Below are 25,715 nucleotides of genomic sequence, written 5' to 3'. Positions count from 1 at the left end.
TCATTATTTCAGCTCTACTATGAAGGTGAACGTTTAGGACTGTTGGTTGAACTAGCAACTTGAAAAGATTTCCTCAGTCTCTGGCAAATTGTGATTTGTGACATTTTTTTGGATATTTTATAGCCTAACAATTTATCAATTAATCAAAAAAAAAGATTCTCAGATTAACTCATGATAAAAATAATCAGAATTTGCAGCCTTAAAAATGGTTTTCAGCTCCTGATGGATGCACCGGCTGCTGTAAGAGGTTGAATCTCTTGACTTCCTTGTCACAGGAAAGTCTCTTTAACAAGTAGACGAACCAATGTTGTGCTCTGTCGGTTTAGATTTCCTTTGATATTAGATCCCCTGTTGGCTCTTAGAAGTCTTATTGCACCCCAGTTGTACACCTACAACTAATTAGTCACCACATAACTGTGTAAAGGGTTACCGTCATGAACTCAGTGCAGGTCCGGTCCGTGTGAACTTCTGCATTGTTTGTGGAGAACGTGTTTTGGCTCCGCAGCAAAAGGGCGGAAGCCTTGTTCAAGCTGCTTCAGAGAGTCTAGATTGGTCAGCCTTCTTGAGACCTGGCAGTAATTTATTAGCAAACATCTGTGCTGCTGAAATACATCCTTTCAATTTTTCATTTGGACGCTTTCCCTCTCTTCCTTTACACAGCCTGAACATGAACTGATTTTCATGGGTGCTCCTGCTCTGGTACCATAATCTGTACTGTATTGTGTGGGCTTATGTGGAATGATTGGGGAGGCCAGGTTTATTTATCCTTCGCTGTGAGGTTTACATTCTTCCTTTCCTCCCTGCTCTCTGTCTGCTCCTTCATTCTTGGCTCCCTTCTCTATTTTTCCTATTATCTGAGAGATAACTGCTGCAATGCATACATTGTTTGGAGACCTACAGGGTGGGAAATTAACACTAGCTGCCAGCCAAATTTTGTTCGTATTTTGCTGTCCCCAGTCAACTCTGAAAAACCTGAGTATGTGACTGCCTGGTGATTCAATAAAAGTGGTGTGATTTGTTTTTGACTGTATTTATTATTATAGTGGTATTGTTTTTTTCCATTTTTACTGCAGTAAGCCTGTATTATATCTTTGTAAGTAATGTCAGCTTCTAGTGCTGCAAGTAATAATTATTTTACAATGACTTTGTTTTTTAATTTAACAATTAGTTAATGTTTTTTGTTAAAAAGGTCAAAATTATGACAATTGCACATTATTATGTCATTAGAGCCCAAACTGATGTCTTTAAATTGCTTTTTTTTTGGACCAACAGTCCATAAATAAATACATAATTAGATGCAATAGATTTACAGTGATGTGAAACAAAGACAAGCAGGCAGATTTTCAGATTTGATCATACCAAAACTCTTCATTAATTTTTTCCCAATAGACACATTTATGGGTGCGCTGATCATTTTAGCTCTGATTGCTTCATTTCTAGAGCTCTCCCACTGTTAATTGAACGGTCAGTGCGTGGAGTTTGTTGAGGTTTGTGTTACTCACCGTGTCCTCTTACGTACGCCTTGCTCTGCCTGTTTTTATTCTCCAGGACCAGGTGCTGATCGATCCAGTGTTCCTGTCTGCCCCCTCAGGCCACCATGTCTCGTGCCCGTCAGCCCCCGCTTGTCACAGGCATTTCACCCAAAGAGGGTGCGGCCTGGACCAAAGTCACCATCCGTGGAGAGAACCTGGGCACGGGCCCAGCTGACCTCATAGGTAATGCATTTATAACCACATTGTTAACAATAGACGCAGCTCCGATAAAACGTTGTAGTTTCTATCTTTGTTTAATTTTTTAAAATAAATTCCTGTTCAGAAATATTTTTTTCATGTTTTACATACTCCTTAATATTTATATTTCTTATTGAAATATGTATAATAATGAATATGTGAATATAAATATACAGTATTTAGATATTTTGTTTAAATTGTCACACAAATGTGTTGAAGATGTCAACACATTATGTAATAAACATTTATTTGTTTCACCGTAAATAATATAATTCTTAGGTGATGATTTTTATTATTTATTTCTCTGTGGGAGTTGGTTTTGTTGGAGGCGGGAGACACTGATGCTGAGTAAATGTAGCTGATTTATTTTTGTCATTTAATTTCTGCTCCGGTACGTTGAGTATTTTGTAACTTAAAACGTATTAACTGATTTTATTAACTTATCCATCAACAAACCACAGCGGCTCTTTTTTAAACAGGCTGGTGTAAAGTTTGGTTTTGTTTATATGATCCATAAGTGGACAGGACAGTTCATTCTTTGTTCCCCTGTGAATAAGGATTTCAACACTTTTTCTACTGTTTAGGTTTTTACTTTCAGGACAATTTGATAAGGTAATAAGTGATACTGACCTGAGGTAAAAGCAAGTTAAGTTCTGATAATGCATTTCTATGTAGACAGTTTGTTTTTAATTGTTTAGTTTTAGACATATCAGCAGATATTCATCATTATTTAAACTGGTTACATGCATGAATTTTTAAATATGTGTTGCAGTATTACAAATATTTTCGAAATGAGGTCAATCTGAAAATTCATTATGGATTCACCGTTTCATTTTGCAATTATAAATAGCAATATATCTTTTGTGAATTTCCTATAGGTATAAAAATATTTAATGTTGGAAGTTGAGTTCACACAACGGCTTTGTGGTGTAAAGAAAAAAAAAACACATTAACAAAAGAAAAAGCACAGCCCAGATTTAGGAAAGAAAATACTTTGCTTTTGTGTAATTCAGCTTCTCCTGTGGCGCAGCATTTTTCCAACTCACCAAAAACAAAATTTTTTTGTTTGTGTAAATATTTAGATTACTGTATGCCTAGTTTGAGAAACTCTAGAGCTTATCAAAATGCATTAATGTGAAAATATATTTTTTTTCCATTTGCCACACAGATGGACTACCTCCATCTTGTTCTCATTATGTGTTCGTCACACACTTTTTCTATGCCGATATTTTCCCTCATCTTCGCCAGTTCCTCCTCTAACCCTGCTTCTTTTAGGTCTTAGTGGAGGTGGGACACAGGACTCACACACACTGCTGCTCCATGCTTGGCAAGCTGTGCTTTGGCCAGTGATACAGGTCTATTTCTGACCATGAATGTCCCTGGGGCCTGGAATTAGATAATTAGATATGCACAAATGTGTGTGAGTGCTTATGTATTCAAACAAAGTGGCCAGTAGAGAACAGAGGCAGGAAATTGGACTCTAATGGGCATATTATTCACGGTTTTATGGGCTATTTGTTGATCAGCTTTTATAATGTTTGATTATACACATGTGAAACTTTCTGAATCCCCTCAGCTAGAATTGTCAAAGTAATCCCTGTGTCTGTCTTCTAGTGTCCAAATAGTTTTCAAGAGGGTTTAAAAAGAGGACGACAGATGCAGGGGCCAAGTGCACATTGTGCCAGTAATGAGCCACTTAGCAGTGAAGTGACACACGTTAGCTTAAAGGAGCTGAGTGAGAGGAAGGAAGGTCACGGCCACCCACACCCACCGTGACCCCAACTTCAACTTTGACCCCTTGGTGACAGTTTTGACTAAACTTGCTGATAGATGCCAATTCTGTCTTGAGTGCCGTACCTCTTGTTATAGATTGTCTGTGTGTGTGTCGGTGCTACACTTTGTTTATTTTTGCTGTCACAGTGTGTCTGTATCTCTCACCCTTTTCACCCTCTCCCTCTCTCTTCCGTCTCAGGTCTGTCGATCTGTGGCCATAACTGCCTGCTGACAGCCGAGTGGATGTCAGCCAGCAAGATAGTGTGCCGTGTGGGTCCTGCCAAAGACGACAAGGGAGAGATCATCGTCACAACCAAGTCTGGAGGCCTCGGCACCTCCACGGTCTCATTCAAGCTGCTCAGGCCAGAGAGGATTGGTAAGCCTCAGAAGACAAAAAAAAGGAGACAGAATAAGAGAGACAAGTAGTTGCAACTACAGCTAATAATTATTTACATTAGCAGTTCATCTCTTTTTTAAATAATCAATTTATTATTGAGTCCATAACATGTCAGAAAATAGTGAAATGTGCCTGTTACAATGTCCCAAAGCTCACAGCAACATCTTCACATGGTTTGCGTGATAAAAAAATGACTGAAAACAAGTACCGGTAATCAGTTGTCAAAATTGTTATTGATTAATTTTCTGTAAAACAACAGACAAATCATTTCAGTGCTACTCCCATCCAATTAGCATAATACCATTTACTTTTTCCCCAAATCACAAGTTTGTCTCAGAAGGCTTCATGATCTGTTGGTCATAACACTCATTAAAAAAAAAATAAAAAATGAATGGGAGGATCCTCAGAAAGCACAAATGACGGTGAGATCTCCACGGTGGGCAAGGGAGTTCCACGCTCTGCAACTTTTAAATACACAAAACATAAAAAAAAAAAAAAACGTGTTCATCACTTCGACAAATTGCAAACTGCAAATAAATAAAACACGAGAAAAAAATTGAGAAACACACTGACTAAAAAGTGACAAACATGCCTGGAAAGTCGACCACAGATCAGTGATGTTGGAAAATCAGCCGACAATGTTTATTTTAGTTTTAAGAATAAAGTGTATGATTCAAATTTCACTACAGATATTGGATTTAAAAATATTTTTAGTCTTTTCCTAATTACACCGTCATGTTTATAAGGAAACTTCTGTTGCTACATACAAGTTGCTGTGATCCGCATATATGTTGTCAAGTTGGTGAAAATGTTTAATTTATTTTCAGCATTTTTACTAAATGCAACATAAAAAAAAATTAATGTTTTCTTTATTTGCTTGTGTCTTGTCCATCTGCACGTGTTAACATGAGCTCTGTCAGCCACTGATCTTCTAGGACCTCGCAGACAAACATAATTACAATATCAATTCATTAAAAAGTAAAACATTATAGATAAGACATAGATAATATATTATAAATAAATAAAAGTGCAACAAGTTAAACGAGTGTCAAGCCACAAGTGTTTCCTACATGATACTGTGTATATTGAATGTTCATGTTTGCATGTGTGCAGTTAGAGAGAGACTGTGTGTGTGTGTGTGTGTGTGTGTGTGTGTGTGGGCGAACATCTGGGATGTGTTGCAGCGCTCAGTGACGTGTGTCTGGTCTGTCCTGCCCTGTCCTGCAGGTATCCTGGACCAGTCTGCCGTGTGGGTGGATGAGATGAACTACTACGACATGAGGACCGACCGCAACAAAGGCATCTCCCCCCTATCCCTGCGACCCAGCAATCCACTGGGCATCGATATAGACAAGTACAGAGCAAGAGCATACGAACACACACACATACGAGCACAATCACACCGCCATAAACACACACGCTCTACTCATTGAGTCATGGTTTACATCCCTAAACAGAAACAAACTCTCCCCATATGCAGGCGTTTGAAATATTATGCCAACGCAGCAATGGCTGAACAGCCTCTAACCACTGCACAGAGGGATTGGAAACAGAATAATTGTGTAAAAAGCAGAGGGGACGATGGTAGAAAGGGATTTGGAAAGAGCTAAAGCAGTGACCCATGCTCATGTATGTACACCGCCTCAGAGGCAGCGTGGCGCGGTGCTGCCTCCCACGCGCCTGGCAGGGAGTGCACAAGTTGTAATGTATAGTTTGTGTTGTCAGGTTCTGGCATTTCTGGGTTAGTGTTTGTTTGGTTTAGAGGGGCCGGGGGCAAGTGACCACTCGTGACCAGAGACAAGACCCCCATAAATAGGCTGTACCATTCACTCACCTCCCAGGGTTGCATTAAACATCCAGCATACACAGTCTGCACAGTTCTCTTTGATACTAATACGTGAACACACCAGCAGTTGATCTGTTACATGGAGCCATTCAAAAGCAGAAGAGGAGTCTTGTTTGTTATAAAGCACCACCCTGTTGTCTGCTCTATCTACGTGGTTGTGTACATCTTTGTGTAGTGATGTCACTGGACGGTTATTTAGCTGTAGCTGTTTACACCAGCTGTTTCGTAACGTCATACTTGGCCCAGTTATAAAACAAGTGTTTAACAAGTGGAGACTGATCAATCACTAAATTAAAACGGGGTCAACCACACAAAGTAGATCTTACATAGAGTTTACAAAAAACACTATATATATAAGGGGAGCAGCAGTAATACGGACAACGTGACCTGACACTCAGTTTGAAATACTGCCTCATAATGGTATAAACTGATATAATGAGTAGTCTCCTCTCATCTAACTATGTCAGCAGTAATAGTCCATGTACACTTATTATGAAATACTTATATTTCTCCTTGTAAACATATATGGAGAGTAAAATAAATACAAACGATATAACCAGGTGATACTAACCTTTGCATGTAGGTAATATATGGCTTGTTATAGATTAAGCTGCAACGTCTTAATCTTTCTACCCAAGACATTCCCTACGTTTAGATGGTACAGTCCACTGTAGTTTGAAACACCAGATTGAAACTAGCTTGAAGAATTTAGTGAAGGACTTAAACTGAGTGATGGATATATGAATAACCTGATTCTGGACTCCAAGGGAACTTTCTAGTTCCATCAGCAACTTGTTGTCAGGCGTTTTGCTATGCATGCTATCATCTCGGTCAGAGGTGTAATGCTAAAACTATAATATAGTCCAACATCTAACACCTACTGAATATGGAGAGCTTGAATAGTGATAAACTACATCTACATGCACTTTGCACCTTCTGCAAACAAGAGTGTGTAAGAGCCTTGACGGTGTGTGAGCTATTGAGTCTTTATTCTGTAGTTGAATATACTGTTAAGAACTCCAGTGATCATTTAATGTGAGATTATGGAGTAGTGTTTGTGAAATATTCTGTTTTATTGTTTGGTATTTTATGGGTTAAACTGAAAACAATGAGCACCATAAAGGGAATGAGACCAGCGTCCTGTGTTTCCCTCAAATACACTCACTTCTTGTTGATTTAAAAAATTTCGTGAGCATGAATTTCACCTCACTGAAAAAAACTAGAAGGATTTTTAAAATTAATTTAGTGTTCATTGTCAGTGTTATTTTTATAGCCAAAAATATAATATATAGTGATAGTGTAGACATTTGAAACTTTCGCTTTCACTTAGTTTCACGTCTTTAACAGTAATATTTTATGTCCTGAATACTATAATATATACATAATATATAAATAAATAATATAATTATATTTTGTCCATATGCATGACTGTGTGTGTGTGTGTGTGTGTTTGTATGTACTCACATCTACAATATGTACCCTGTGTGCATGTGTGTATGTGTGCAGCACAACGCTTATCCCTGTGTATGGATTTTCAGTTTCACCGACAGCGTGTTGGTTTTTCTACATACGTGTGTGTAACTGCAGAGTGGGTGGTGATGGTGGTGGTGGGGGTTTGGTTTGTGTAGACCACGGGTCATTAGTGGAGATCAAGACTCCCTAATGAGTACTGGGTCCTCTAGGGGCACCCAGGCGTCACACACTGCACTTCCCACGCCAAGCTCTCCCAGCCTGGGTAGTTCTTGGCTGCACACTGCCCCCTGCTGGAAATGCTTCCAACATCAAGTTAAAAATTTATCTCACCATTTACACACAATTCCTTTACCCTACTCAATCGCATTTTGCCACTTATATAGTCATTATATTTATTCTTTTTTTTTAGTGTCTGTGCGATTTGATCCTTGATGTGTTTCTACTGTTTATATACTATACATCTACATACTGTGCATCCTTTCATCTCTTTTTATTTGTCCTCTTCCAGAGGCAAAATCCCACAGAGTGACATGGAGCTGACATTTCCAGGAATGAGTGGAGACTTCACCAGTGAGAACTTCTCTGCCACCTGGTACCTCATAGAAAACCATGCAGGATCCAGGTAGGTTCTTTGTTGTTACTACTAATGTTAGGTTACGTTACCATTCCTCATAACTACTAATAACTTCCTAAGGTGCCCAGAAAGCAATGTGAGTCTTACTGTACTCGATGTTAGCTAGCATCACATTTTTTGTTCTCAACTGAATTAACCGGACGAGAGACAGGAGGCTACAGGGGGGTTAGCTGAACCCTCCAACAAACATGAGTCAGGGTCTGACATGTCCTGGCCACTGTGCTGCTGGTTTCTTGGGGTGCGCCTTCAGCAAGGCTGCCAGTAACACTCCTTGCTGGTAGGTGAGATCACTGTCAGGTAAATCCATGTGTTATGAAAGAAACATTACCTTCTCCTCTCTCGCCAAGACAGCAGATGATTCTGGTCCAGTAGGACTGCAATTAGTTGATTAATTGATCAGTCAGTTGACAAAAAAAAGTTAATTCAAGTTAATCATTTAAGTAATTTCTCTAGCTTCCAGCTTCTCAGGTTTGAATATGCTCTTAATTTTTTTAGCAATTTCTTCACTGATAGTAAACCCTATATATATTGTGGCTTTGTACTGTTGGTCAGATGAAACAACACAGTTGAAAACATCTCCACTATTTGCTGATGTTTTACAGACAAAGCGACTAATTTATTAATCCATTAACCAAAAAAATAAGTGATAGAATAATTGTTGTTTGCCATCCTTTGGTGCAGACTGGGAGATGGTGATGATTGAATTGAAAAGAAAATGAAAGAAAAAAAGACAGACAATAAGCTGGTTGGTTTTATGACTTGTATTTTGATTTATCTGCACACCGGCAGTTGGTCGTCCACAGAACAGTGAGGTATGTAGACGAGGCAGCGCCGACCCAAAAGCCCTGATTCCAGTTAACTGTCATGTCAGGGCAGATGAGAGTTATTTTGGACTCTCCTGGCTTCCTCTCCCCCTGCTTAACCTCCCAGTAACCCAGACCCCAGGATCCAGCATGACCAGGGGCCTCTGTTTGGACCTCGCTGGGTGACTGTTTCTTCCTGCGGAGGAAACCTCACTCAAGACTCTGACACACACACACACACACACACACACACACACACACACACACACACACTCTCACACTGGGCCACAGATGTGTGTCCAGAAATCATGTTTCTCTGTACAGACTTACATGCATGCTTATGTGTGCTGCATAGGAGTTGTGTAGTTAATCATACTTAGACAACAAAATTGCAGAATAATATTAGGGTGTAATAGTGCTGAGATTCGCAGTTCTCTGTTTTTCTAATCATTTTAAATTCGGTATATTTGGGTTTTGGACTGTGCACAAAATAAGCTATTTGAAGACCTCACCTCAGCCTCTGGGAAAATGGAGTGTGCTAAAAAAAATTGAGAGAAACTAATGATTAGTTACAGCCTTTAATGACTGAAATATTGCTTTTGATGTTTCCTCAGTTTTGAGCAGCTGAAGGCTGCAGCCACTAACCTGAAGAAGCAGGCTACTAAGAAGAACGAGGGGAGTCTGGCCTATGTGAAAGGAGGCCTCAGTACGTTCTTTGAGGCCCAGGACGCTCTAGCAGGTGAGAGGGATTAACACGTTTTTGTCTGCTGTGGAACCTCACCAAATGGTCTGCAATAAATATACAAATCATCACTCTTCATCTCTGCTCAGAAAGGAGCTCTTGATTTTTTTTGGAAAGTGTGTGTGTGTGTCTCGGGATTTTTTCTTTCCCCACTTGCGGTTTAGCAGCGGTTGATTAAAGAGGCTCATTTGGACGCTGTGTGAACACCCTCCACTTTGTACTACTGTTACACCAGCCAACCACAACACTGCTAATTCACCTTCATCAAAATGAGATCAGCTCTCACCTGTCACACACAGTTTCGCCTGAGTCTCCCTAGAGCCAGGAAGTGGACACACACGCACGCACGCACACACACACACACACACACCCACACACACACACACTCATTGACCTTCTGGTGCCAAAAAGATTTCAAGGTAGCAGAGACTGACTGCTGTCGCTCTGCCAGGTACCTCAAATCAATTGTTCGCTTCATCATTCATACTTTTGTCTGTTTACTCTCTGCTCCCGCCATAGCCGCTCAGTTACTTCCGCTTACTATTTATACGTACACTTTTCTGCCTCCATCATTATTATTATTGCTTTCCGTATGTTTGTGCCCCGGTTGGGACAGAGGCAATGTTTTCATTGTTAGTGGCTGAATCTAAATAAACGGAGCAGCCCAACACAATGCAGGCCAGAGTATTAGGACTGATAGTGCTGATAACAGACCCAATATGACCAATGGGAACAATGCACAGTCATTCTCACGTTCAGACTGAGCGTGCCTACTGTGTGCCCACTGCCCCAATGGGAAATGTACAGTCTCCACACATGGAAGAAGCAGCACACCATGGATGGACTCAAGTGACCTGTGAACCAAGAGGTTATCGTGATGCTTTATGACCTGTATGACAGGATGGGATTTATTATATTGGCCAGAATCTAAGACAAACCCGATCAGAAGACTCTTGTTTGCTTTACAACGTATTTTTTTTATAAATAAATGATAAAGATATTAGGGACACTTTGAATTAAGCTAGGTTTCATTTCAAGGAGAATCCACATTAACCAGTGGTTGCAAGTTAGTGGTGATTTTAAAAGGGTTTTACCTTAATCATTAGTCATCACTGTCATTACTCCAAATTAATCACGTCGCTCCACATCTGCTCGATGTGTAAACAGGCAAATATTTGCTAAAACATTTTCTGCAACGACTTCATGACATGTTGATGTTTGCAGTTTGTGCAGCTTTGCCCAAGTGACTAAAAAAAATCAACCAATGGCACTTTAAAGCATCATTTTAACATCTGTGCAGCTTGTCCAAGTGTTTTCAGGTGTGGCTAGCAGACATTTAATTACAGTCAAGCTTCGTAATGATTGTTTTTAGCTGTTAGTATTTTCCTAACTGTTCCTGCCTTTACTTCCTATGTGTCAATGTAACAAAACGTACAGGAGAGATGAGAAAATTCACACTGACTAATTCTGCTCATAAACAAGCATCAACAAACTTGCTAGCTTATTAACAATAAGGCTACAAATGGCCCCAAATGCAACACTATTGTATATAAACCGTATAACATTAGAGCACTTACTTCATTCAGAGTTGTGACTCCATAAGTATCTACTCCTCGAGTATCATACACCTCCAACTTAACGAATATAATTTCCACAAAAAACATGGTGTCATCTCTGAGCCCTGTCTTCTCACCACGACTCATTACAGCACTACAACATCCTTTCCTGGCCAACTTTTGGCTCTCAGTCATAAATAATGAAGTGGTGGCCTGAGAATGGATATCTCAAGTAGAGATTTTCTGTACACTAGGTATGGTCGGCCAAACTGACATACCAGCCAGCACGCTGCTAACAGCCAGCCAGCTCGAGACAGCTCTGCAATCTCTCACTTGCCAGGCCCAGTTAGCACAGCTGTTTGAGCAACTGTGAATCCTTTCTTTGTCTCTGGGCAGCCCTTGGCAGCTCTCTGTTGTTCCGAGTCAGTCCAAATGAAACCTCACCTGAGATGGAGCTGTGAAAATTTTAAAAGAAATTAACAGTGAAAAAAAGAAATTAACAGGGTGCTTGTGTTTTTTCCTTGCTCGAAATTGTGCTGCATTAGAGGTTTCTCTCAGTTCACCATCTAGACATTTTTGTCTCCTGTTTATTTTCGGTTCTGCTTGCATGTGAGATTTTTATTGATGACTTTAATAGAAGTCGGGAGTTATTTTTTAATACAAGTGTACTGCTGCTGGCTAGGTGGAAAGAAGGAGAAGAAGCCAAATCTGTAAAGAGAAATGAGGCGGATAGAAAATATTTAGAGCAAACAGCGGGACTCTGACTTTAATATCCGCAGGGTTTCTCGCCGTCCCTCTCTTTTTCTTCTTCCCACTAATTGCTTCTTAATTGCTCTCCAGTATAGCTAACCATCTCCAACAAAAATAGCAAAACAAAATACCATGTCTCTTTTAATGAACTATGAACTCTATGCTTAAGCACACAGTTTAGACTTTTGCATCTACAAATCACAGATCTTGTTAATTACAGTGCTGTTTGGGTTTGTTAGCTCTTTGGCAAATGGAGAAACAAGACTGGGAGCATCAGCCAGCTTTTTAGTGGAGTTGTAATCTTCCAGCTGATCAGAACTGCATGGTCAAGTTGCAAGGCCTCACAAGATTTGCATTTCGACATCCATACTTTTACGTTTGTAATTTCAGATTGGCAGGAGCATTTATCCAAACAGCACTGTGCATGTGTTTTTTAAACTGGGACAAAGGATCCCATCTTAATCACTGGATCAGTAAGGTGTTTGAGACTGACCTAATTATACAGATACTCTTATTTTTATTTACCGGATTGAACAATCCACATTAAATACTATTTCTTAGTCAATGTTATTATGTAATTCAGTGTTTATGGTACATTTATGAACTTACAGCGAGATGCTGACTGTTTTTGTATCACAGTTATTCCTGGTGTCATGTTACTTTACATAAAAAATTTAGGGGATTTAGGGAAAGGGGACCAATCTTACGGGATTGAGAAACTATGTTGGCAGATATCCTGGGCTGGCACATTTGGATTAGTATCAGGAGAAAAAAAAAATTTAAAATGAAATGTAATTTTTGAATAGCTTTTAAGTAAAAATACATATTTAAGAAGAAAAAGAAAACAAGATGTCATTAAGAGATGTATGTATAAAGGTGGGTGGACAACCTGAGACATAAATAACTACTTTAACCCAGAGAAGTTAGTCAGCATCACTCACACAGGGTCACAGGTCAGATCCTGTAAATGTAAACACTTTTTTACCTTTGTCAGGTGGCCTAGTTACTGGGGTGGAAAATTTGGAGGTATGTTGTGGGGTTAAATGCGCATTTATATCAAATAATAAAGTTTCAAGCACCTATATGTAGAAGTTTCATGGCTTTTATTGACTTTAGAAAAAAGTTGGATTTTTATATATATATATATATATAAATATATTCTAGTTTCAATAAATTGTATAATTTTTGCTTTAGCTGGTAACAGAGTTTTTGTCTGATACAATATCTTGTTTGAAGAAGGGATTTTTTTTCAGTGATGAAACAAGTGGTCCTGTGAACACTCCATGTGAACCACTACAGACTGGTGAAAGAAATGGAAGGTTTCTGGCCATGGCGACTGTTTGGTTTTGGAGCCTCAGTGACAAACTGAGCCATGCCTCTGAGACAGAGACAGTCTGGCTGATTGACTGACTGACAGTCTGTCAGGGAGTCCAGGGTTGTTGCTACTAAAATGTTGAAATTTGAGGTTTTTCATTGTTGTGTGAAAAGGAAGTCTCCCAGTGATGCAGGAAACGGAACGGCTACCGTGTTCCAAAAATGCCAGATTCCCAGGGCCTATTCCCTGAGCCCCCAGCCCCCAGCAGGAGTCAAAACATCTCCAGCTTTAGAATCCAGGGACACTGTATTTTTATTCTTATTCATTTTTTTTTTTTTTTTCCTCAATGGTTCCAGGAAGTGAAGCGGGAGCTGCAGCTCTTCCTCAGGTCCTGTCTGCGTGTGTTATCCGGACCCTGACCTGATGTTTAGGTTAGCTGTGACGTCATCAGCCCTTCACTGTGTGACAGACGCAGAGGACACACAGCTGGCTACAGGGCAAGGGGGAGTGTGGAGATGTGAAGCAGACCTGCAGTGTGTGTATGTTGTGTGTGTGTGTGTGTGTACTCTCCCGTATACACTCCCACATCTACGTACTTTTGTCCTAACCTGCATCTGGCCACATTTTCTGCTGGTCGAGAGGTCCACGAAAGGGCCAGCAACGTCTGCACTGATTAGGCAATGGCATGTTTGAACAGCGTGTTTTAGGAATACCTCGGTCTCTGCCTTGAGGCTTCTGTCTGTCAGAATGGACCCACTTATTTATTTACAGAACTCTCCCCCTTCACTTTGCCTCCCGCTCCCTCTGCTGTCTCCAAAGCTCTGCTAACAGCCAGTATTTGTAGTGGAGCAACTGTGAGAGAAGAAGGAAGGCAGGGAAGTGGAGAGAAGAGAAATGAGAGGATCGTTATCCTTTTTTCTTTTTTCTTTTTTTTTTTTCCCCTTATATTTCTGTCTCTTAACTTCATTCTTGAGATGTCTGCCTGTTGCATATTTGAATCGCCCCACAAGTATGTATGAGAAGGTCTCCTAAACCTTCTCCACCTCTCCTCCACTTTGTCAATAAACCCACACTGCAGCTCTCAGCACCCAGCTGCCCGCTGCTGCACACCATTTATTTATTCACGATGGTAGCCACACCACTCGCTCTCCCTCTTTTTCTCTGTCTGCTCTCATTCCCTCTTTTCAGATTCCCTCTCCCGCGTGAAGCTTTTCATGCTAAGTGATGGATACAAGCCATCGGCGAGCCCCCCCCCCCCCAAACTCTCCTCGTCCCTCCCTTGCCTCTGCAGGAATCATTTTTGGCGTCCAGACCTCCAGCCCTGCTCCCCCAAATGTTATTTTTCAGATGGTTGAAACATTTTAGATTCACATTACCTCAAGGTCAAAGGGTTCCAAATGTCCCAAGACCACAAAACGGTGCTATTAATTGCTTTGGTTAAGTGAATTGATCCGGTACAGTCACCACTGAGACACGGGCAGGTTCTCTGTTGCGTGGGAACAGGCACAAGAGGGAGTGGGTTCAATAGCAGCATCTGTGGGCGGGGAACCGGCGAGGTTATCTCCCATCTATCACTGGGGTTAGGGCATGTTTATTGTTTTACCTTCGGTTCCTGAAATTGAAATTGTTCCTGTCTCCGGGGGATTGCACGTTGGTTACTCTACAGTACAGAGAACCTAAAATTATTTTCAGATTTTTTTTTCCCCCACATTTCTTACCAGATCCTTCATTCATGCAAACATTTATTGTTCGTCTGATTTCCTTTCAGTGTGTTTTGTCCGCCACAGTCTCTCTACAATATGAATTAATTGGTGACTTGTGTTGCAGCGATCCACCAGAGACAGGAGTCTGATGGCACAGAGAGAGTGGAGGGATCAATGACCCAACGACTGGAGAACATCCTCAACAGTAAGCATCCTTTCATTTAGAGTCCAACCTCAAGAGAAACTGCAAACTCCCCGCGTTAGTGTTCAAATTCAGTTTTTGGGATATTTCCCGTTTCCGTTTAGCACACAAAGGCTCTGTTCCATGTGTCATTTCACACAGTGATCTGCGTCCTCTATCCCAAGCCGGTTGAAGAAATGGAATCGGAATTTAGACACAAAGCTAAACATCGCAATCTCAGGTGCTCTGTAGTTATGTGATGGCTTTCCAGTCTTTTTCAGCATGGGCAAGCAAAGTCTTTCAATACAGAAAAGAACAGGTTTATTATTTCTATGGGTGTAATTAGCAGTTATTTTGTTGACAGTCACTTTCTTTTATGATTCATTCTGATGTATCTTTACTTTTCATAATGCAACCTAGAATGGGTATGATTTCATGGACCTCTCAGAAAATCTTTGTATATTACGGTATATATTTTTTAGATATAATAAAATATTTATATTCAGCCTTGAAAAGAAGAATATCTGGCACACTGCTCTTGCTCAGCATCACAGTTTATTGATCATCCTAATGTTGCAGTCTCAGTCAAGTATTTTAAGCAGTTCTTACAACCATGATCTGAAATAGATAATGCTCCACCCATCTTGTTTAAAATAGCGGCACTTTCTAACACACCTGCACCTGTGACATTTGGACGTGCAAATGTGTTCATCGAGAAAATTGTCCTCTTTATATTGAAAATCCAAACCCCTTCAAATCCTTGCTCCTCTTTGGCTCCTTTATTTCAGAGACTTCATCTTCCTACAGGTTCCGTTCATTTTTTCCATTCTTTTTTTTTTTTTCAAGTCATTAATTCAAACTTTCACTTTCACACGTCATCTGATCCTTATTTTCCTAAATATTTCCCTGGCAGATGTTCATTTTCCATAAAATTATTTTCTTATTAACCTTTATTTCATTCTTTTTACGTATTTCTACTTAAAATAATTTATTTCTATTTTTGACAATGTGGATGTTTTGTATTATTTAGGTAGTTGGAATTTCTTTCACTCCCTGTACTTTACTGTACATTGTTAATTGTATATAACCTGTGTTTGATTTGAACCAGGTTTAGATTTAAGTCAAACTCAAAAAACAAAAGGAGTCAAAGTGATGATAAGAGAGGGCAGTAACTTCAATATCCAGCACATATCACACTGTGATACTGTCCATACAGACCAAACACATGTACACTGTGTATGTTCAGTCACCTTTGTAGGTCTTCCTCTCTGAAATGAGCAGATCCCTCAGCAGATCCCGCGTTCCCACCCTTGATAATGTGACTGCTCTAATGGAGGGTCAATAAGCAGGTCCTTTTCCGAAGGTCTAGAGTAAATAAGCCTCCCAGCCAGACATAGCTTTCATCCATTCATAGCCCATAGGCCCAGCCACTGTTCCTCACCCCCCACCACCCCCCACCCCCCACCCCCCACCACCAAAAAAAAAAAAAAATCCCCCCAACGCGTCAAACACACAGCACCAATCACCAAATCACAAAACAGGAATGTCAGCTTCATGGCGACTCAGATTGGTGAGTGAAGAATGTGAAATATTCCTCTGCTGTTTCCCCTTCAGGGATTTTGTTTTTGGGGGGGGGTGGGGTTTTGTTTTGATTAGACGAACTTGGGATTTTCAATGTGACGGCACATCCAAGGCCACCCACGAAGCCAGTTAGTTGTGCAAAGGTTCCACCAAGTATGTCTGATGAAGAGATAGCTGTCACTTTCTCCTTAGCCCCTCAGCCTCTGCTCCTGCTCCTCTCTCTGTCAGATAATACACAGAGCAGGAAGAAAACCAGAGGTCGACAATAAGAGGGAAATGTGGTATCTGCATTTATTTTTCTAGTATCCTAGTTTCTCATTTTCTCCCGGCTCTTTCACTCTCACTCACTCTTCCTCTCTCCGTCTCTCTCTCCTAGGAGCGAGTGATACCGCAGACACTCTTTTCCAGGAGGTCTTGGGGCGGAAAGATAAAGCTGACTCCACACGCAACGCGCTCAACGTGCTGCAGCGTTTCAAGTTCCTCTTCAACCTGCCACTCAACATTGAACGCAATATCCAAAAGGTAGAATACACACACAAGTCCGTACATGTGGTGTAAAAAATAACAACAGAAACACCAGTTCATATAATAGGTAAATATTAGCAACGTGTGCAATATAAAATGAATTCAGAGCAGCTTCAGTCATACTGTGTGTAATGAGATATTAGATCCTTCACCCAGAGAGGAAAGCTTTCATTGCTCTGAGTGACGGAGGTTATAAAAATCTATTCTACAGTCTGCACTCGAGGGACTTCCCTGACCATGAAGTGTTTAGATCTGGTTATTTGTGATGCCATTGTTTTCATCCTGGTATTAATGAAACTACTCCTGAGCTCATTTAGCTGTCATAACAGGACATTGTCGTGTAAAAATATGGCAACAGAGAAAAATGCTTTCACTGTACGGACCACCGAGTCCTAAGGCTTAATATTCCTTGGTTATTGTAAAAATAAGCAATCATGAAACCTAATGGCTCCCATGAGAAGCTTCCCATGCAATTACAACTCAGCCCCCATGTGTAACCTCACCTCACTCCACTTAACTTAATTTTATTGTCATTGTGTGGTAAACTGGTCTTTTAGCAACTATTAAAAATACAACAGAAGATATACAGTGTGTAAGTACATAAATATATACATGTAAACACAATCCAAACCATCAAAAACAAATAAACCAAGGACCTAGCCATCACTGCTCAACAAATGTAGAAACATAATACTTTATATTGTGAGACAGGCTTCAAAAGGCGGTGATACTCCGTCAGCTTTCCAAACCTTTTGATGTACTATACGAGTTTTTGTTAAACTAGAGTTGTTGATTAAAGCCTGTGGTGATAGTTGAGACTAGATTTTGCATTAGGTTCATATCTGTCCATGTAAGTAAACTTCAACTTATAAATATTTTCCAGACCCGTTTTTGTATGTTGACAGTTATTGTCATGATTTTCACAACAATGCTTAAAACATTTAATAAATGCACATTGAATATTTCACTTTTTTTTAACATTTAGTCTTAAAGCTCCATATTTTTCTCTTCCCTTGTGTTTTATTTGAAGTATTGATCCATAAGAAGATATATTTGTGGTTTAAAGAACCAAAAACCATCTCAGTGTAGTTCTATATCTCCTCTCTCAGGCTGCTCTCTGGAGCTCTGGTAACAACAAGTCTGTGAGCCAATCAGAAGAGAGGAAGCTCTGATCCTCTATTCTGACTGTTTTCTGAGTGATCCAATAAAAAATAGACAGTAGCAAATTTTGGGTAAACCAAATCCTGCAAGGTTGGATGGTGGGTCCAAGTGGGCGGGGCTTGGGGCATGGTTGATAGTGGTGACTGATTTTTTTGACATCACAAAGTTCCAGAAGTCCTGACGGCTGGTTTTAAGACTCAGTTTCTGAATACAGGCTGTGTGCATTTCTCTGTGGACTGAGCGCTTTGATACTTTCACAGTATTAATATAGAACCTAGACCTGATCTATAATCAAACTACACACAGACATCTACCTTTGTACTATATGGAGCTTTAAGTTGCTTTTGCCCTTACCAGATGAAGGGCATTGAGCACAATGCTTTATAAACTTACATCAAAGTTGAAGTGCTTTTTCATTCCTTTTTCTCCAGTATGTAGAGTGTGTTTGTTTTGGCTGTGATCCAGAGGGTGGAGCTAGAGAGGCTTAAATACACAGTGTGTGTCATGATTGATAAATACAACTGAACTGATTTGTCTTTCCAGGGAGATTATGATGTGGTGATCAATGACTATGAGAAAGCCAAATCTCTATTTGGCAATACTGAAGTCCCAGTTTTCAAAAAAGGTAAACAGATCCTTTTTCCTTTCAACAAATGAATGAAATTAACTTCCCAGCTTTGTAAAAGCTGATTGTCATCATTATTTTGATGTTACTCTACTCTGTGTAGTGTATGCTGAGGTTGAGACGAGGATTGGAGCTCTGAGGAGTCTGTTGTTGGAGAAACTGCTGCAGACGCCATCAACGCTGCACGACCAGAAGCGATACATCAGGTCTCTTTATATTTTTGTAATCCTGCGACAGCTCTTTCAAATCATCTGTCTGTATTATGTTGTGGTCTTTATACATCTCATACACTTTGATTTGTTTTTACACAGCAGTAATGAGTTAATTATCTGCACATTTTGCACTTGTTTTGTTTTCATCTTTAAACGTTATACAGTCTAGATGTTGCGTACAGTCTATAAACATCAAATGGAGAGTCATAACATATCTCTTATACTCCATCATTACACTCCCTATGGTTTCTTTGATGTCTGTCTGTCTGTCATGTCTGTGTCATCGTTTACCAGAACTTCATCCTCCGTCTACTTTCTTCTGTCTGCCTCTCACTTTTCTCCAAATGCTCACTAACCTTCTCAGCTTTCTGTTGTCCCACTCTCTCGTTTCTGTTTCTATTTTTCTCTCTCCCTCGCCTTTCTCCCCCCCCCCCCCCCCCCCCCCCCCCCTTCATCCGCCTGTCCATTCATACTTGTGGTCTCTCCCGATTTATTATTGTTAAGACCGACCTGTCAGGATCACAGAGACCAGTTCTTAACCACATGGCAACATCTTTCATCCTGCTGCATTAGGCACAGCTCTGAACGCCCACTCAGCTCCTGTTTACTCTTGCCATGGATGGTGGGAGCCCTGTGTGTGTGTGTGTGTGTGTGTGTGTGTGTGTGTGTGTGTGTGTGTGTGTGTGTGTGTGTGTGTGGGTGTGTTGGGTGTGTGGGTGTGTGGTTGTGTGGGTGTGTGGGTGTGTGTGTGCGCGCACGCCCAAACTTTTGAAAGATGCCACCTAATGAGAAACAAACGAGTGGCTGGTTCATAGGTTGACGGTGGAGGGAGCGAGGCCACAGCCCAAAATGACTCATGAGAGAACCCACAGGTCACTGAGTGATGTCCAGGACATAAACGTCTGGGAGAAGGATCATGACGGGTGGGGGTAGCGGTGGATAAGAGGGTGAACAGTTAATGGGGCTCATGGGCACCGAAAATTCCTCTGTTTCTTACTTTTATGCCTTTTATGTCTATCTCTGTTTTTGAGTGCGTCAAAATTTACCCATTCGAGAATTACAACAAATACTTTTTTGTCATTTTGCTCTTTTGCCTAAAAATATGTTATTTTCATAGTGATGAATTTGTTTATTTTTTAACTTAGATTTGATTCTTTCTTTTGCTTAGTTTTTGTCTATGTTGAACTTTTATATTTACACATTTACTTGAAGCCACTATGTGCAGATTTTGTTATGTCATTAAGATGTCTCTCACTGATTCTGATTAAAACCCCAGAATACTGTATATTTAAAGTCAGTGCCAAAACACCAGATAACAATATGTTTACCAGTATTTGCTTTTAAACCTAAACCATATTCAAACATTTTTTTCTCAAATGTAGTTATTGAAGAAGTAGCAACGTACAGTACATATTGCTCTGTGTTTTATGCTGCTTCCACTGGAGGGTGCCAAATTTGGACAGTTTCAAATTCAACATAGTGGCTTCAAAGTGTTTTTATGAGCAGCTAATCTTTGCCCAGTAAAGTGCATCACTGTATGATAAAAATCATTTTCTAGATTTCTTGGTTAATTTGATAATAGGCCTCATCCTGTTTTTCATACTGTACTTCTCGGTTCTGTCTTTTATGGCATCTAGAATGGATGCTGAACTCTCTATGGACTTTATTTCTGCTGATTTGAATCACCTATTCTCCTATTGACTATTCATACACAAATGGAGGGAGGGAAAGAATAAAGGAAAATCATGCATAACTGAGCAGAGAAACATTAGAAGCATAAACGTGAATAATATTCTATAGCCTTGACAGTCACCTGATCTTAACCCAGTTGAACACCTCTGGGAGATTTAGCTCTCTATATATGTAACTCATCTGTATCCCGACCAGATTTGTAGCTTTTATCGTGATGGAAAGATGGAGAAAGAGGAGTTAAGAGTGTGTAGCTCTCTCCTCCATCCTGCAGGCCAGCACTTCACAAGAACAGATGTGGAGTTTGTGCTTTTTTTCAGATATACATTATTCACACCTGTGTGTTTTGTGCACGTGCAGGTACCTGTCTGACCTGCACGCTCCAGGTGACCCAGCATGGCAGTGCATCTATGCTCAGCACAAGTGGATCCTGCAGCTGATGCAAAACTGCAGAGATGAGATCCTCAGTGGCCAGAGAGGTGACTAACACACACACACACACACACACACACACACATTTGAGCTGACTCTCTTTACACACAAAGTGAAAAACCCCTATTTAGCATTTCCAATCAAGGGGGGGCTGGGGGATGTCATGTGAGTCTGAAGGTAGCTGAGGAAAGAAAGAGCCAGCTGCCTCTCCGTGGTACCAGCTCTCTGCCTGCATTCCCCCCTCCGTCATCACCCACCACCCCCTCCACCTCCCGCCTGTTCTGCTCGAGGCCCGCGTGTTTATTTTTTCATGAATATATGAATAAGATGAAAGTGAGGGAGCGCTGGCTTTGGGTTTGGGTTTCAGGGCTTGACATGTTACTGCACACACAAACTCACACACAGCTTCACAGATGGATTGGAACAATTAACCCCAATTAAGCTGTTCCTCTGTTAAATCAGCCAGCAGAAAAATGTGGATGTGAAACCGTCCGCTCAGGAAAGAACAGCAATTCGCCAACCACACTCAGACACACACACACACACACACACACACACACACACACACACACACAAACACACACACACACACACACACACACACACACACACACACACTCACTCACTCCCTCCCTCCTACACCCATACTTACACAAAGGCAGCCACACAAATACATTGCGAGTGGGTGGCTGCCTCACATAGTGCAGCTGGAACATAAACATGTCTAATGCTAAGGGTAACAGTGGTTTCCGGGGCTCAGGCTTGATGGATCTGGGGGTTGGTTTGCTCCCTGCCTCTCCACAGTTAAATATCAAGTTGATTATCATGTCAGGGATGGCCCCTTTTCAGTCCACACATGCATTCCTCAGCAGAGCAACATGTGGCAGAGAGTGAATCTGAAATCACATGCAAATCGCAGGCAGCCCAGCTACTCTGAAAATTGCTGGTTTGCAAGAATATACATTTACTGAGCATAACAAGCCTTCAAATCTAAAAATCAAAAGAGGAAATTTGTCAGTGTATTTCAGAATTACCCATATGAATGTTACAACCAAGACTGATGAGTGTTTCCTAATCCACTACCTTTATAGTTGAGATCTGATCAACTAAAACGACGTGGTTAATGTTACAGAAATGATACATCTTTATATTTAAAAGGAAATCAAACTTGACTATTTTTCAGCAGGCAGGACATGAGTTACAGTCTCCGCTGATGAGATCATGCGATTTGTAAATTCAGCCCGACCGGCTCGCTAAAACTTTCCTGTGATGGTAATGAACAACGTCTCGCTACCTCCACGTCGAGAGAGGAGAATCATTATTCACAACAACCGCACAAGATCACGTGTAACGAAATATAAATGGAGGTCGTTTTAAAGGTAGCCTGTGGAGTTTTCTCATAAATAAATACAACTCTGTTTACATTCTGTGTTTCTCATCACAACTCTCCCGTGCCATAACCAGCCTGTGTAATGCAGTTGCTTCTTGATGAAACATTTGCAAAACTGAATTTTTGTTCTTGTTGTTGACATTGGTGTCAGTAGCCCTCCTCCCCCTTTATCCTGTTGTTGGCACATTGCTAGTTTCATGGTTTATTACTGCCAACTGTCGATCAGTGGAATTAACCACTGGCAGGAATGTGTATTATTGTGTCATGTGCATGCTTGTGTGCGTTCATACGCATCCTCGTTTGGGTCATGGATTTATTAAGAACTGAACACTATGTTCCAAGGTCGACCTCACTCCATTCATTCCAGTGGACATTTGCGCCAAAAAAGTTTGTCAGGCTTCCTCAGGCTTCCACATATTTGGGCCTTCTCTGGCTGAGCTGCCGGACCTCCTGCTGACTCCTTGCACTGAATGGCCCATAAATGATTTACTTATATGGCTCTTCAAGACTTTTACATTTTTAGTGTATGTATTCAACCTTTTGAAGCAGTTTCTATTGGCAATATTGTGTATGGTAAAGTCTTTTTTGGCCATTGGTCTTCTTGTGACTTGCAATCCTGATTGTGTCCACTACATCAAAAATGACTTTAGAGAACCTTTTTGTAAGTTTTGTTTTTGCTATATGGCTAACGTTAGCATTAACAGCTGTTTACTTACCAGTCTAGAGGAAACTTTGTGAGATCAGCATCAAACTTCATTCCTTTACTCGCCCACAGCTGTCTCCAGAGGTGGAAAGCAACCCTCTTGTTTTGATTCTATTTCTATCACTTCTATCCTTCTACTGAAGTTAGCATGCTAACCAGTTAGCCCTGGCCTGGTCAGAGTTTCTCGTCACGTTCTCATACCGAGCCACTGTAGCGTCCCGTCCGACCAGAAGAAGTAGATGTAATATAACCTTGTGTCTTATAAACACAACAATGGCTGAAGCTCTTGCCAAGACTAGTAAGTAAACAGATGTTAATGCTAACACTGTTTGGCAATAGCAGAACTTACAAATAGCTCCTTTAAGGCTCAGAATTGTTCCTGGAATTTTGGCTAGGTTCTTGTCAAGCACACAAAATAAAAAAAAAAAACAGGGTCTCATCAAAACAGCACGACTACTCGTCAAAAACTCTATAGAGTATACTAATGTGTTGTCATTTTTCGGCTGAGGACAGACTTCACACACACACATACAGAAAGGTGCACCCAACTCCCCTGTCTTTCTGTCATTTGCTGTATTTGTTTTCTGCAGACAGCTGTCTCCTGTCCCCTCTGCTGTCTCACTCTCCGCCTCTTCCCCTCACACACCTGGTAGATATTTACCAGCCCCAGTCTTTGCCGCTCACCTCTCGCCCCAAGTATGAAACCCGTGCCTCCTGAAACATCCCTCCACCCAGGCAGCCCTCGTACAGCCACGATCATAAAACCACATCCACTACATTCCCCCGACCCCCACGCCCCCCTCCCTCCCCCCTCCTCTCGTACAGCCAGGATCCCCCTTACTGGTACCTCACAGCCAGCTCCTTTGCCGGCGGCCCCCTCTTCCTCCTCGTATCACATGCACCAGCTCGGTGTATTCATACGCCGTCTTTTATGCTCTTGTCAGCATCACACGTTGCAGGGATTATCCCTCTGTGATGGATCAGCCGTGTCTGCACTAACTGATGTCATTTTCTCTGTCTCTTATGTTTCCCAGTCAGGAATATGAGGCCAGAGGCCGTTCCGGTGAAGTTATGATTCCATTAATTACCCTATAAATTGCCTCAAACTTGAAATAGACCCATCCGTCTTTGTTGGAACAAAAGCCTGAAACTAGAGTTTTCTTGTGAGGAAGCGGAGCAGTGCAAGTTGCTTCCGTATGTCTAAACATACTCATCGTGCCCTGGTGCTGCAATCTGACTCTGCCCAATTCAATTATAAACTGCAGTCCTCTTATTTCCTGAACAGCGCTTCTTCTGCCAATGTCAATACAATTAGCAGGAAATTTTGTTCGTAGGAAAATAGATTTGTCAGTGAATAATTAGAGGGATTCGGGTGTTCACGCGTTTGACTGGGGAACATGCGGTTGTGATTTCAGGCCAGTCAGTACCACTCTAGCAGAAACGTGTTAATTATTACACTTCAATTAGCATGTTAATCAGATAGCTGTTTACATGTATCAGTGCTGGGCGGAATAATCTTCAGGGTCATTATTTCAAGTTTTATTTTCCTCTTCTGTGAAATGCAGGAACTTCAGATTATTTATATTATTTATTATCGGTTTATTTTGGATAAACTATTGAAAAGAAAGATTTAAACAATACAAAAACACAGCTGAAAATTTGATTTTAAAAATGAAGTGTGCAGGAGAAACACTGGTATTTTTACAATGTGTTTCTTTTTTACTTTCTTGTAGTTTTTCTGGGTGTTTTATTTGTTTTTTGTTTTTGTTTTTTTACTTCCCATTCCTGTTTTTATCTTTATTTCTGTTACCAGACAGACACATCTGAGCAGCTAATGCCCTAAAAGAACTTTGTTTACTTTAAAATATGGTGGCTAGTGTTTTGCAGCAGGAAGCATAGCAGCTTTTGGGTCTTTGAGGACATAAAATACACATAATATGTATATTTGTGTGTGTATATACTGCATATATACATATATACATACATACATACACACACATATATATATATATATATATATATATAAATATGTGTGTGTCTATGCGTGCGCATTTAGACAGAAAGCAGGCTTGTGTGGTCAGGGTCAGCGACCCCTTGGGGAACAGATACCCATCTGACCTGCAGAGAATCCTCCGACCTGATGAGGAAGTGAGCAGAGGTGGCACACATTGTGTCAGTGTCTTCATCAGGCAAACACACAAAGGTTCCCACATTTTACCCTTAAAACTTACAGCAAGAAACCAACACAGTGTTGTAATTAATAGTTTGAACAGGCAGAACAGCCCTGCGTACATGCACACTCACACCTCAACTGTTACACACACATAGACTTGTGCGTTCTGAGGACTCCGGGGGTTCAGCCGACACCTGGATCAACAGCAGCTCTCATCCCTGTAAAAAAAGAGGAAAACATCACAGGGAAAGACCACACTGCTCCATATGGCCTATTTGTGTGTGTGTGTGTGTGTGTGTGTGTGTGTGTGTGTGTGTGTGT

At 40.8% G+C, this 25,715-nt stretch overlaps 1 protein-coding gene across 2 annotated transcripts in view; it reads left to right on the top strand.

Moving 5' to 3' along the window:
* exoc2 (exocyst complex component 2) overlaps positions 1-25,715 on the top strand; it is a 47,646-nt gene that overhangs the window by 7,379 nt on the left and 14,552 nt on the right. For both annotated transcript variants that reach the window (XM_022753043.1, XM_022753044.1), the window contains exons 2-11: positions 1,549-1,715; positions 3,703-3,879; positions 5,128-5,254; positions 7,728-7,841; positions 9,271-9,395; positions 14,847-14,927; positions 16,861-17,006; positions 18,714-18,795; positions 18,899-19,001; positions 21,057-21,175. In XM_022753043.1, the coding sequence (XP_022608764.1) occupies positions 1,598-1,715; positions 3,703-3,879; positions 5,128-5,254; positions 7,728-7,841; positions 9,271-9,395; positions 14,847-14,927; positions 16,861-17,006; positions 18,714-18,795; positions 18,899-19,001; positions 21,057-21,175 (1,192 nt within the window). In that variant the 5' untranslated portion in view covers positions 1,549-1,597. The remainder of the gene's footprint in view (positions 1-1,548; positions 1,716-3,702; positions 3,880-5,127; positions 5,255-7,727; positions 7,842-9,270; positions 9,396-14,846; positions 14,928-16,860; positions 17,007-18,713; positions 18,796-18,898; positions 19,002-21,056; positions 21,176-25,715) is intronic.

Source organism: Seriola dumerili, unplaced genomic scaffold (assembly GCF_002260705.1).
Source record: "Seriola dumerili isolate Sdu_G_001 unplaced genomic scaffold, Sdu_1.0 BDQW01000189.1, whole genome shotgun sequence".
Classification (NCBI taxonomy): Eukaryota; Metazoa; Chordata; class Actinopteri; order Carangiformes; family Carangidae; genus Seriola; species Seriola dumerili.
Note: the sequence above shows the minus strand (reverse complement) of the source record. Positions and strands in the feature narration are given on the sequence as shown.